Source organism: Falco biarmicus, chromosome 8 (assembly GCF_023638135.1).
Source record: "Falco biarmicus isolate bFalBia1 chromosome 8, bFalBia1.pri, whole genome shotgun sequence".
Classification (NCBI taxonomy): domain Eukaryota; kingdom Metazoa; phylum Chordata; class Aves; order Falconiformes; family Falconidae; genus Falco; species Falco biarmicus.
Window position 1 is genome coordinate 12515378 of NC_079295.1, and position 14359 is coordinate 12529736.

General features: G+C 36.3%; 1 protein-coding gene across 4 annotated transcripts in view; it reads right to left on the reverse strand.

Moving 5' to 3' along the window:
• Positions 1–14359, reverse strand: part of NCKAP1 (NCK associated protein 1) — a 61154-nt gene that overhangs the window by 20520 nt on the left and 26275 nt on the right. For all 4 annotated transcript variants that reach the window (XM_056348919.1, XM_056348922.1, XM_056348920.1 and 1 more), the window contains 14 exons: positions 13527–13664; positions 12741–12789; positions 12112–12268; positions 11470–11526; positions 10846–10942; positions 10549–10655; positions 9299–9431; positions 7712–7793; positions 7215–7273; positions 6300–6445; positions 5656–5788; positions 3943–4062; positions 3509–3648; positions 2140–2271 (listed from right to left, as the gene is read on the reverse strand). In XM_056348919.1, the coding sequence (XP_056204894.1) occupies positions 2140–2271; positions 3509–3648; positions 3943–4062; positions 5656–5788; positions 6300–6445; positions 7215–7273; positions 7712–7793; positions 9299–9431; positions 10549–10655; positions 10846–10942; positions 11470–11526; positions 12112–12268; positions 12741–12789; positions 13527–13664 (1550 nt within the window). The remainder of the gene's footprint in view (positions 1–2139; positions 2272–3508; positions 3649–3942; positions 4063–5655; positions 5789–6299; positions 6446–7214; positions 7274–7711; positions 7794–9298; positions 9432–10548; positions 10656–10845; positions 10943–11469; positions 11527–12111; positions 12269–12740; positions 12790–13526; positions 13665–14359) is intronic.

Consider the following 14359-nt stretch of genomic DNA (forward strand, 5'->3'; position numbering starts at 1 on the left):
GTCTACCTTGTGTTGCTCTGTGTGAGAGTAAAAGCACATCTGATTACCTTGTGACATTAACTGTGCCTACTGTATTTGGTGCATAAATTTTGTAAGACATACACCATACCATTTAATCTCTCTTCCTTCTGTCTCAGCTCAGAGTATTAAAAAAAAATAATAAATCTCAGTGTTATCGTGAAAGATCTCCTCTCTTCTGCAATACAGGCAGCTTCCTAAAGCATACTTTTTTTTAAGTTACATTTTAACTGTTTAAATAACTTTTCAAGAAAGTTACCAGAAGCTCTGCTTTCAACAGCTAACACCTCTCAGCAATTATCTTTTAAGTAGATAAAACAAAATACTTTTATATCATTTGGAAAGTAAGCTTCAGTTATACTTGTATACACAAGTTTAAAAATTTGGGTGTATGTTAAGTAAATAAATAAGAATCATCTTAATGAAAAACAAGTCTCCCTTTAGCTGACACAGTGATTTCTATCTTGAATCAAAAAGTCAAGAAATCGCAGGACATACTTTGATTTGTTCAAATTCTCACTATAAATAAAACCAGGCTTCTAATAACAGATGTTCTGTACATCAGGCTAGCTTTTAATTTATATCAGAACTGCACAAAGGACTGTATATTCCCTTTTAACATAAATGGACATGGACTTTACCCAGCATGTCACTAAAACCAAACTCTCAAGCAAACTGTATTGGGGGTCCTTAAAATAAACAAAGTCATCTTAGTAAACAAATACCTCATTTTAGGCTTATAATGGTCTCAGACTTCCAGAGCTAAGCTCAGTGGTATCTAACTTTCAAAGGCAGAACAAAAGCCAAACAAAAAAAGCCAAACACACCCCACCCCCTAAACAAACAAACAAACTAGTAAATTACTACCTTCACCAGAGGTGAACAGGACAAGTCATTCTGAAGAACACGAACTTAAGTAACTTTTTGATGTTGCTTCAAAATGTGTAAGTAAGTCTACTTTCACAAGTTTACTTCTGAGGCAGTCTCTCTTTTGTTTTCAAATCAATTTGAAATTGCTATTACTACAAGATTAAGTGGCATAATATGCTCCAGTCCAATCATACATGAAATTGCGCGTTAGAACAGTAAACAAAAAAACTCCTAACACTGACACGCTAACACTTTATTGAAAAAAAAACCCTGCAAGCCTTTATAAGAAACACTACTTAAATATCTGAAAAACAATTGTAAATAGAACATTTATTCTGTTTGGCTAACAATTCTCATTTCATTACTGAGGCAAGAAAAAGGAAAGCAGTCTCCTAAAGTCATCTGCCTGTGGCTTCAGCCCAATCCACAAAAAAAAAAGAAAAAAAAAAAGAAAAAAAAAAGGCAAGCACAACTAACCAACACTGGTCTACATTCATAAACTTGAAGATTACAGCTGACTACTTGCAAAGTCATGAAGTTATCTTCATTTTTATGCCACCTTGTCTTACTTGAAAGACAGAGTGCTCTAGTGACCCGAGATGTCTTGATGATTAAAACTTTATTAAGTCTTTATACACTGCTTGAAATATGTAACTAGTAATCCTTGGCATAAAATACAACTAGGATAGCTGGCCGCATTAGTATGAAGTCCTCTCCAGAAGCTGCCATTTGCCTATTTCTATAAATAATGTCGGAAAGATCAAGGTAAGGACAGGAATACTAAGTGGCAACACTTTTTATTTTAAGAAAAAGGGGGAGGGGCAACTGTAGGATCTTCTCAGTTGGCTTGGTCAGGTCTCGAGTTCTAGATTTTTAGATTTCCTTCCAGCAAGCCAGTAAACTCAAACACTTGAAACAATCCAGCACTGTGCAAAAGAATGGTGGGAAGACAGTCTTCATAACTGCCTAGAAGTAGGCATCACTAACTCCTACAAAATACACAGGACTAGGAATGCAGGATCAGGCTGTCAAACAGGTGATGTGAATTTCAATATATTTTGTTTTAAAATAGGAACTAACAACTGTGTATGCCTGCACACGTAACTTACTTGTCATTTTAGTCACTGTCATGACTTACGAGTTTTGCAATCCACCTTTAAAAACTAGCTTTATGTAATAAGTATACAATGCTTCCAACACCAAATCAGCAAAGACTTATCTTGTATATGAAGACCTTACAGTATTTCTTACTTGGTAAAGCGGATTTCCAGGTGAGACGTTAAATATTCTCTTGGGGTAAATGTGTGTTCCCAAACCACCATGTTTGGTACGTAATTGATTGAGAAGCAGAGCTCAGAAAGTGCAGTGTGCAGTTTGTCCAGGCTTTAAGAACAGGCAACAAGAAATTGAGAAAAATATTTAATGTAACAATGTATTTATCATAGAAAGCACACGCTGGATGGCAGACACCTCAAGAGCAGGTACAGCTCTAACTCTTCCTTTCATTATATTTTTCTGCTTTGAGACTTTTATCAAAAAAAGTTTTCTAGCTTATTTGAAAACCAGTATTTCGGGCAAGAACACATCCTACAACTGCCTACTGATCTGCACCACATACAGCTATGTGAGATATATACACTTTTTTTTTTATACATAATACATTAAAATACATATAGTTTTCCCTCAAAAAGAACAGTCTATTATTAAGCTTCCCCCCCCACCCCCCCAAACTAAGCAATACTTGTAATGTTTGCTACTAGCTGGTACTAAAAGTTTAAAAAATATTAGGGGAGGGAATCTTAAGCTACAAGTTCTTTTCTCTCAACTTCTTTAATCTTTACCGTTCTCTGATGTTTGGTTGTTGCAACTGTAGCAAAACCACTTCCCCTTCAGCAGCGTGTGTGTTTAGGTACTCCCAGCCACAACACTAACCACTTATTGTTTCCTTTCCTTTGCTTCCTTCCTCGTCATACTTTTATCACTCTACCATCTTGTCCTCCGAACCATCCTAACAGATTATCTCCTACCTTTTCCTCCCCTATTATCTCTTACACACCAATATTTATTAATCTCCTCTTCACTTTCAGGTGGGTTTGTTGGTTTTGTTACCGCTTTGCTGGTGTTTTCAGTTTTTCTATAGCCACCAGCAAGGAAACCTTCCCCAGCTAGTACAGGCACTGGACCCTCAACTCCATCCCAGGAGCTGAAGACAGCAAACAGCCTTTTGGCAGCAAGAACTTCCAGCCCAGCCTGTACTTTACCTAGTTAAGTGTTAAAGCAAGGCAGAATCGAAGATAGCATCCACTCCTTGGACCCTCACTTCCACAACAATTACTATGACTATACAGGAAACCTAGCTGCAGCACAGGGATTCTTTCTGCTCAGAAAGGAAATGGCAAAGGGCATAAATTCAAGACATATAAGTTCCTCCTATTGCTCTATGTAACAGAATTCAGTCTCTATACAAGCTACAGGAGCATCATACGCTCACAAACTACAAAGCTGTTGTATTTACAGTCAATTAAACCTACTCAAATAAATTAAGCAAGAAGCATTCAATATGTACAACACATGTTTTGACTTGGGATTCAAGGTGAAAGGAACAGAAGAGGCGGCTTACTTTGTCACAACCAATCTGTTTTTCCTCATGCTTTCTACTCCTGGTTTCTCCCTTTCAGGTTCTCCTTTCTTTCCAGTCTGTTTCTTTGACTTTTTGTTCACTGCTTGACTGATGGTTTTGGCACAATGCTTTGGCAGCAACTAGTAAGAAAAAGAAACAGTCCCTCCAAATTAAAATACAACTTTCTAGCAGCTATGAGATAAAACAAGCTTATGGTCCAAGTGGAGACCATCACAGAAGTAACACGCTCTTCCTTTGACTACTAACTACAAGGTTTTACTATCAAAAAGTTTTCCCTCAATCACCTTCCATTTTATAAACAGAAAAATACTCGAGAACAGAAAAATAAAGTGAACGGTAAATAGAACCATAAATATTCAGAAAGTTGAACAGAAAGAATCTTGAAGGCCAATTAAAACAGACACAACACTCACCTGATCACTCAGTGTACACTGTTCTGTGCAAATGTCTGTGATAAGATTTCGAGCTTGCTTAGCCATTTCGTCCAAGAACATGTTACACAAGGAAAGACTACGATCTCCAATATGATGTCTCTGTTGAAGAAGAAAAAAAAGAAGTCTGATTTTCAGTTTCCCATAGTCCTACAATATTCACAGAAGACACAAGGTACTGCAGACAGCAGTTCACCTAATCATGTAATTAGGGTGTGAGAAATAAATCAGTTAGTCCTCAATAATACCAGCTTCAGGGTTGTTCCCACCCCCCCCCCCCCCCAAGTCAGTGACATGGCACATTATCATTAAAAATTTTTTGCTTACTACAATTTGCAAAACATTTTCTGTAGGAGGCAAAAAAGGTTTTTAAAAGTAGGTTTTCATGCTTAATTTTGGACCAAATCCCCTTTAACGTGTCCAATACTCAAAGTTTCTGTGAATCTCCTCTTCATTAATTTGTACCAAATACTAAATCAAGGAGAAAAAAAGCATGCAGCTCAAACTATAGAGAAAGAACAGCGTCCTTCATACACTGCAAAAAGCCAGTAATGAAGCCCTGCTGCATTAATTTCTGGATTCAGGTCCTTTGTCACTAGATCTGCACAAGCACAGCCTCTGTCCCACTGAAATCCTTCTTTCACCACTAATGTTTATTTTCCAACAGCCATACTACCACACATTGTACACAGCACAGTGAGGGTTATTTTTCCAAAATGATAATAGTTACTAAGTCATACAATTCAGATATTGAATTCAGAGTTCTGCTGGATGTAGCAAATTGTGCTTGCTGCAGCTGAATTCACAGTAACTAGTGTACAGTGGACTTTGGCTACTGACTCCTCACTGTTACTATAATTGTTCTGAAAAGACATCTCTTGTCCTGAAGGGAAGCTTTCCTGTAAACTTTTAAATGGTTGTCTAGTATAAATAATTTGCAACTGTTTAAAGCAAAGTATACATGGAAAATAATGATAGACATACATCAAGATGGAAGTATAGCAGAAAAGGATTTAATGTTTAAATAAGAAAAACCCACATTGTGCGTATTACTATAGATCTTATTCATCTCATTGTTTCAGATGAGCACTGTTAAGAATGAAAATACACTTTCATGAGCGCTATACAAAACTGGCCAAGTTAACCCCCAGAGTAATTCCAGTGGACATACAGGAAATGGTCTGAAGGATCTATTTCATTACAATAAAAAATAGAATTTCCTCAGAATCAAACTACTTCCTTTAACAAAGCGTCCATTTCATTTAAGATCTTCTTTTAAAAAAAAAATTCTTACTGAATAAACCCTATTTATAACAAACCATAGAGAACTCCCAACTTCCTATTTCCTTTTTCTAACGACGAGTTTATAGACCATTTGAAAACAACACTGTTTTAACAGACGTATGGGGTTTATTAGCATCTAAGCCTAAACGACCCCAGAAGAGTCATCTAACCTTTGCACATGAGTTTGCTAATGATCATTCAAGCAAAGGTGATAATGCTTGCTCATTTCAGAAAAGGTTTTTGAGATCCATGGGTGAAGAATCACATAAGAAGGTATCCACTTGTTTTGCTTCCCTTTTTACCAGGCTCTCCTGCCTCAACCTTATATTGCCTTCTTGTGGTGTTCAGCTCCAGTCCTCCCTACTTTAAATGAGATATGAAAATAACTAAGACAATATATTTAAAAATTACCTCTTCTGGGCACAGCTCATGTGTACAGCTCATAAAATGAGTACAAAGCAGTGGGAATGCAATCGAGTATCTTGATTGAGAGGGAAGCTCCAAACACTGCTGAAACATCTTCTCAAAAGCACGACTATAAAAACTGATCAGAAATAGACATTTAGATGGAACACATAATTTTGCTGCAAATAAAGTCTACTTCACACAATTCAAATGTGGTATTAGCGTCAGATTTGTAGTTATACCAAAAACTGCACCATGCTTTCAAAGAAGTTTGGTTTCTGCATTTGCTTCTTATGCATTTTATTTGCATCTCTCTATTATCGTATTTTTATTCTGATGTGTGCCACTGCAAAAACTTGCACCTTTTTCAGAACAGTATTAAAGCAAAATCTGCAAATGACCCCAGATCATTTATGTGACTGCCTGAAGAATCTCTCCTGACAGATCTTCAGAAATACTTTTATCAAACTAATTCTGATGAAACTAATTGATTCTCCCACTGTTCTATCTTCCTACAGAGTTTGCTATTTAAAAATTAGACTTTCAAGGACCAACCAAACAATAAATAATAAAAAGCTTTTGCTATTTAAAAATTACACTTCCAAGGACAAACCAACCAAAAAGCTTCTACAGTCAGGTTAGTAACATACCAAAATATAGAAAGATCTGAGGTTTCAACCAACATCTCCACTAAAGAATCCACCATCTTTGTGTGGAAAATGATTGTGTTCATCATTTTTCCTAGTTCTCTATGGTCTGCAAGACTAAGTGAAGCTTTAGAAACACTGGTGTAGGCCTGGAAAGACACAAGAAAATTGTTATATCTACAGCCGCTTTTTTGTAAATTCCATTACTACTGCCCAATACAAATGTTAAGATACCGATTACGCTATGCACAAGTTGCCTGTGTACTTAAGACCATGGATAGACTATTTTATCTTTCTGCTATAACTTAAGTAAACTGCCTCTCCACAAAGTCTCCAAATGTCACTTGAATTCACAGATAAACCGTAGAACAAATGTACTGACAAAACACAAATGTGCACTTGTGAACCCCTACTTTAACAATCAGATTTTGGAAAGCAAGAAAGAGACTTGTGTGTTCTGAAAATACCAAAATTACATGCTATCTGATCTTGAAACAATTCATTTACAGTCTAAACAGTACCTCCCCCTTTATTAATTGAAGATACTGTTACTGCAAGCACAGGAGCAATCTAACTGAATGTTATTTTCTCACAGTCTCTTACCTTCCCCTGGCTGGGCAGACTGAATCACACTCCGTACAGCGCACAGCTGCCAGCAAACTGCTCATCCTCAACACATTCTATTTCCGAACCATTATAAACACCCCAAAGAATGATATGCAAAAAGTATGCAATGCAGACAAAATTACATTAAAGTGTAGCAAATTATCTGCTTAAGCGTTTGATTTTAAGAGAGTAGGTTACTGTAAGATAGCCTGTTATCCACTTGCAGCGTGAGAGTAATCTAGAAGTGCAGTAATTTATGAAACATTTGGGGTTTAAGTTAGTGAATTGTCACATATATTTACAAAGTCTTACCTGCAATCTAAACCAATCTAATCTCATTCCTCTGAAGTCAAATACCTCTCCATCTTCAACTGCATCAGGGAAAAATACAGAACATAAAACCTTTAGGTAAACAACTATAAATTCAGATATACTATGTCAGACATTCTAAAAAAACCCAAAGTACTCAAGAATTACTTCGGTACTGAACTTCATGCTTCTACCTAAGTATTTCAATCCAGCACAGTCACGCTGATAGAAATTAAAATATCTAGATGAAAATACGTGTAATATGCTTTCTAAATTAAAAGGCAGGATTACCTCCCAAGAGCATTCTTCAAAAAGCTCTATCTACATAGAGCTGCCCTAGAAAAGGGACACACAACAAGAAGCAGGTACCATAACCAAAAACAAACAAGGGAACAAATTCAGTTTAGGCAAATTATCTGCTTTTACTGATTGCATGAATCAAAGTGATGAAGAGGTATCTGCCATTCTGTTACTGTTTTCCCAAATTCATTTAAACTTACCTTGTTTCACACTTAGTGAAGTCATTGTGTTTACAAAAGAGGACATGATGATTGATTCATCCTCTGGGCAAACTGAAAGATTCTAAAATAAATAACATTACTATTATTTCAAACTTGGTTTATGAGACAGTGTCAATACCCATGCCCAAATTATCAGCTATAGTCTGAAATGTACGAGAACTTACACAGGGTAGCTTAATCATTAGCATATTTCAAACAGTGCTATTTAACAGCTTTCAGCTTTCACTTTTTAATTCATTGGTTGATGACAAATAGCTAGAAAAGCTTGCTTACAAACCAACATCTGCTCAAAACAGAAAAATCTGTCAGTAAACGTGCCCATGCATTTTCAGGTTGTAGTCATTTACAAAATGGACAACAAACATTTTGCTCTTAAACATCAGGCACCAAACATTTTTCTGAACCTCTCCAGCCACCTAACCTGTCTGCAAATAAAATATGCCCATGGCAGGATTTAACAGAGCCTGCATCAGCATCTCAAAACTTTCTCAACAGTTTTTTTTACTAACATTGATTTCAACAATTAATACCACCTGAAAGATGAGCTAATAAGTTTTCCATTTTTACAAAATGCAAGGTCATGAAAAAGTAGTTTCAGCAACTAGTAAAGTCATATTTCTATTACAACAACACGATACAGAAATTTCTCATAATCCCAGCTGTGACTGACTTTTTAACCTAAAGGCTGAAAAATCCAAATTATCACTCAATCATTTGTCTTGTGCTTGATACCCATTATGAATTAAGTACAGCTAAAATTCAAGCCAGTTATTTTTTCTTCATTTCACAGTTTGATCCTCAGGATTATCCTAGCTAAACACAGGATGCTTGTGCCACTTGTACAGCATTTAGAAGCCATTCACTGAATCTAGGAAGTAATTTCCCAGGTATGAGTAACAAGTGTAAAAAATATTTAATTCTGTCACTCTGTATACTTACAGGTTAACAGATTTTTTTTCGTGATTTTTTTTTTTTGAGTTATAAGCAAAAAAACCCCAAATACAGATATTTTGGTATTGCAAGTAAACCCAAGGATTCCATTACATTTAATAATTTAGACAGTAATACAAACTGGTATTTAAACTGTTCAAATAGTTTGTTTAAGTAGATAGTAGAGTACATAAGTTCCACCTTCTGGCAATTGATATAATGCTTGAAGTCTGAAATTAATTTTTGAACACAACAAAAAAGCTTGCAGTACAAACTTGTCAGGTTTGAGTAGCTGACCTAGCCACAAAATTTGCACTCCATCTAGCGGTCACTAGGAAATAAAACCAAAACAGCTCAGGAAGCCTATCATCTCTTTGTCAGGCCAAGTAAGAAAAAGTTTCTACAATACTCCTTCAGTGGCAGTACCTGTTTCATTGTCTCTAAACATAACACTGCTTAATAAGTATTCATTTAGGAACCAGAAGTACAACTCGAAATCCCAGAATTAAACAGTAACGTATTCCATAATGTTCATCAAAATCCAGAAGCCAGGACACGCTTCATGAAATCATTTTGGACAACAAGCCCTTTTTAAAGTCTGCGTTTGAAAACCCAAAACCCACAGCCTTGCCATACCTGAACAAGCTCATTTAAGACCACTGCATCAAAGCCAGAGAGATACTGTACATAGTATCTCTGCATCACTGGTCCGTATTTTCGCACATGTGCTCTGAGCTCCTCCATGTAGAATATTAGCTCGGCTATGTGTCTAGGCAAGAAGACAAGGAAAAGCTCACAGATGTGAAGCATCCAAAACATTAAACCCGATTTCTATCAGCGGAATGCTTCTCAAGGGGACTTCCTCCTATACCTTGCTTTTAAAACTATTATTAATAGGTAATTTTTGTATGAAAGTATTTGTTCACATTATAAATTAGTCTACGCTGGTTATTTTCTCTGCAAGGTAAAATCCACTCAACAGAAGTTAGCAGGACATCATCACAGTAATCCTCAAAGGTTTCTGTAAGCATTCGCTTAAGTGTAAGAAGCCCTTCTATAATGCTCAATTTGAAAAAATGTTTTTCCTCCAAGTGTTTAAATCTGAAAAATACAACTGTAATAACTGCTTTTCTATACTGTTTTCTTAAACCATGAGGATGGTTAAATACTTGCACAGGTTGTTTCAGAGAGGCTCTGGGACCTCCATCCCTCCCCAGCACTTAAACTCAGTGAAGAAAACCCAAGGTTTTCCTACTCCAGCTGTAAAAATGGCCTTGTGACAACAATGTCAGTTGTTTGAACTCCTGCAGTCAATATACAGACTTCCAGTTCAGTCTTGTGTTCAGTAATCTTGAAAACAACTCAAAGACAACTCATGGTCTTCTGCCTATCCACCCACACTCGTAATCCCACTTTTTACCTTCTGTTTATTATGAACTAATGCTGTATTATATAAACAAACCTTACCCAATTGAAAAGACGGTTTTGCTACAACACAAGCAACATTCTACAAATGAAAAAATCAAGCTTTTTGACAGTTTCCTTCTCCCCACCATGGATTTGCTCAATGCAAAAATCAGTAACGCTGAAGACACAAGAAAGCTTTATTTTTGCTTATTCAAAGGGAAAAAATGCATAAAAAATTTACAAAATATTTTTATTTTTGAAATTTTCTGCAGAAAACCAATTTTCACTGATGTGCTCCCATTTCTAACACAATACTACTATGTTTTGATGGGAAGCTTAACAGACCCAGGTAAAGATTTTCTGAGCAGTCCCAGCTCTTCTATATAGCCACCTTTTTATGAGGTTCCCTTGCCTTCAAATGCATTTTGTCTGTGAGATTCTCATAAATATTTAAGATATCACAGTAAAAATTAACATACTTATCTATGAAATCATCTGCACTCTTCTTTGGCATATTATCTGCATGACGAAGAAGCCAAATAATTTCATCACGAGCAAAGGATAATGCCATAAATACAAAAAGTGCCTGAAAAAGATACAACAGTTAGCTTGTGCCCACTAAGAGGCAACTAGTCTCTAACAACAAATCTTAAAATCTAAGTAGGTTTTCTCTCTAAGAGTGGGGTTTTTTTCCCTCAAACAAACTGAATGTCATACTATCACTGAGAAACACATTCTAAGATTGCATAAACACAAATCACAAGAACCATAATTACCTTGGGACCCAACAGGCCTGGCTGATCAGACAGGACAGTAGCCAGTTCTTTGAGTGCAGAACGTAAAAACTTGCGTCTCTCTCTATGCATTGAACCGCTGCATCAAAACAACAAACTGAGACATCACTCACTGGGCTAAGGACAGAACATTTGATTTTCCCAACTATTTAAGCCCTAGCACAGGCAGCTCGTACCATGCCAGCTTCAAAAGTTCAGTATTTCAAAGGATGTGGTTCAATTAAAGTTAGCATCCCCACCACCAATGCTGTATATTACTGAAGTAGGGTTCAATTCAAACCCAAGTTCTCTCTCTGTCCCTGCTCTATACTGTGCACTTGACTCCACTAAAACATTTCTATGTTATTTGCATTCACATTAATTAGAGAAAAATAAAGGGCAAGTAAACTAAATGCTTCCATCCTGATAACATAAGAAAATAATCTAAAACTTGGAAGTTAAGTTGATAATGGAATTAAGCAATTTCAGATTTAAAAGAACAATTGGTACATCATCTCGCTTCAAAATGCACAACTAGTTCAGCATTCAACAAATGCTGTTTCTACCTTCTTTATAACTTCGGAAAACCAACACTAAAGTGTCAGTAAAACTGTGTAAGGCACTTACGCATGTGAAACAGCAGCTTCTTTGCACTCTCTGATGTCATTAATACGCTTGTTGTAGCTACAAGTAAAAAACAATCCAATATGGTAGTAAGTATCAATTTAGGAACAGCAGAGTGGGACTTGAGAGGAACTGCACTGCCACAGCAAGCAGGATACAGCAAAAAGCTCACACAAGACTTATTTCCCTTATCAGAGCTAAACGCCAAAACTGGATACCCAAACCAAAAATACCCTCTACTGAAGTGCTCCCGGTGTTCACTGATAAAGGTCTCCACTTTGTTTCTCTGAGTTTTCATACGATATACTGCAGAAACAGTGGCAGACAGATGCAATTTTTCAAGCAAACTCTACATTCACAGCATCATTTCTCTCCACTAGATTAAGATTTGCGGGTGCAATCGTTTATTTTAACTTTTGCCATTTCAGAGACTGATTCACCAGACTTTTCCAGAACAAAGATAAAAAAAGGCATGATGGTTATGAAATCAGGCTCCTGAAAGTTACGCGTTAAAGAAACTGTCGAGTTACTACGCAAAAACGTTCGTGTACTGACCATCCTTAAGCAAAACTTACATGAAGTAGAAGTAACATTTTCAAAACAACCAAGAGGTTCTGAAAGGAGAAAAAGAGAATGAAAACTTACCCTCGTATGTTTACAAACAGGTCTTCTGCAGCTTTGTGAATATGGAATACTTCATCTCGAAACAGAGCCAAGCAAGAGCTGCTTTGAAGTGCAAGTTTCCAAAGGTTCAAAGCTGTAGCATCACTATTTAGGATTCCATGGCACAAAATAAATCCAACTTCAAAAGTTCACATTGATGATGGATGTCACAAAGCAGATGCACAAAGACAGTAAAAGAACAGTGAGATTATAAAGCATTTTCTCTTAAATAGCTCAAATAATTCATTAACAAACTGTTTAATGGATAACAGCATTTTTCATATAAAAAATAACCCACACTCTTCTGGTGGAGGTATTGTTGTAATATTTTTGTAACATGAATTATTTAATGCTGATACTATGCTGCTATTTTCATTAGAATTACTCAAGCCCTCAGTTTTAGTCAAAGTCTGGAATAAATTGCTGACAAACTCCATTCTAGCAGTATGCATTGAATTCTAACTTCACTGATATGTACAAATGAGATTTAATCAAGTTCCCTATAATCTGATATGAATACAACAGCTTTTGAACAGTACAGAAAAGTAAGTAATCCTTCAAATGTTAACTTTTTTTTTTTTAAATACAACCATGAGCCAATTTTTACTCACAAATGATCCATTTTTCCATTGCATCCAGTGAGAGGTATTCACATGGCATCTGTTGGAAAAAACAGTAATTTGTAGCAAACTTATTATATAAAAGACAATACATTTCATGAGAAGTACTCTTTAGAAAACGAGAGAAATAAAGCCTTAAATGCTGAGGAATCATGGAAGACTGCTGCTGGTTACTAACAGAGCACTGCTTAATCCCTTTGGAAATGGATGGTTTGAACATTAAATCAGCTTCCATACCCTCCAATACCTTGAACAAAACAGTGAACAAATTTTAACAAAATGTTTAGCTTCACAAACATTGTATTTAAGAATATTTAAGAACAAAAGGCTTTTGACATATACTATCCACAACCGGACAGCTGTTAATGCTTGAATTTTGTTCAGAAAGATGACCATTCATATCACAACTCAGGTAGCAAATGCAAACAGTAAAGGTTTTAAAGAAAGTATCAGTTCTGATTTTTGGTCTGTTGGCCCATAAACATCTGAGATTATGCAGGACCCCTTCCTTCTACACTGCAGAAGTTAACATTGCTTCTCTTCATCTTTTGGTTATTAAATACTGGAAACGAAGGCATGAGCTAACACAAGAGAAGCTTTAATTAACGCAAGAAAGCTCTTCCCCTGTACTGAACTATTCAGCTCTCCTAACCAGACTATTTACTTCTCTGATTAAAAGGCACATAAAGGTAATCAAACAGAAAATGACACCCCCCACATTATTTTATGGAAAACTTTGCTTAACTTTATCATGTAACACAAATTAAAAGACCATACTGTGTCAGACTGTGCAGGATTAAGCATTGTACTGGGGGCACTGATAAGGCTCAGTAGTTGTGCGTTTCTCCACTGGTCAGCTGAGAGATTTCTTCGAGGATAGACCATCTGGAGTGAAATCAGAGCATCTGAAAGGGACTAAAAAGGAGATCAATTATTAGTTTGAATATGTCAAGGCTCAGTCTTGGATAAATATGCAAGTTCTTTACCTCATTTTGTGAGCTGTATATTGACACTGCCATACTCCAGGCACAAGAGACACTAAGTACTATTTTACCAGTAGTGCTATCTTCTCAGTATGATTACTAACAATAATCAAGACATTGTACTGAACTAGTCCTGAAATTAAACTTGAGATTAAAACCCACTGCATCTAGTTTATTTCACATATAAAGACTATTTCAGGGTAAGGGAAGAACAGAGAGAAGCAGGAAGGTTTGATTATTATTTTTTTTAATTTTTAATCAGAGTTATAGAATTTCTGAGTTCAGAATTAGAGGACATGAAAAAAATCAATAGGGGACTACAAATCTGTCACGTACAACTGGAAGTTGTTCACTATTTAGTCAAGCACCCCAATTATTGCATTGTTTCCTTCTCTGCTACTTTATTTAGTCCTTCATATGTCCTTCCCTCTTTGTTAACAAATTATAATTATTTTGAGCAGCTACTGTCCACAGGAGCATCTTCACAGCAGATAAAGCTTATCTGAGTAAGTGTGGTCCTACGCCTTTTCCCTCTCTCTTGCATCAATATTGGTGCTTGTATGAGTCCTCAGAGAGCCAAGTTTAAGCATTATGCCAGCAAAGAAGGTCAGTCGGGGCTGGGGGGGG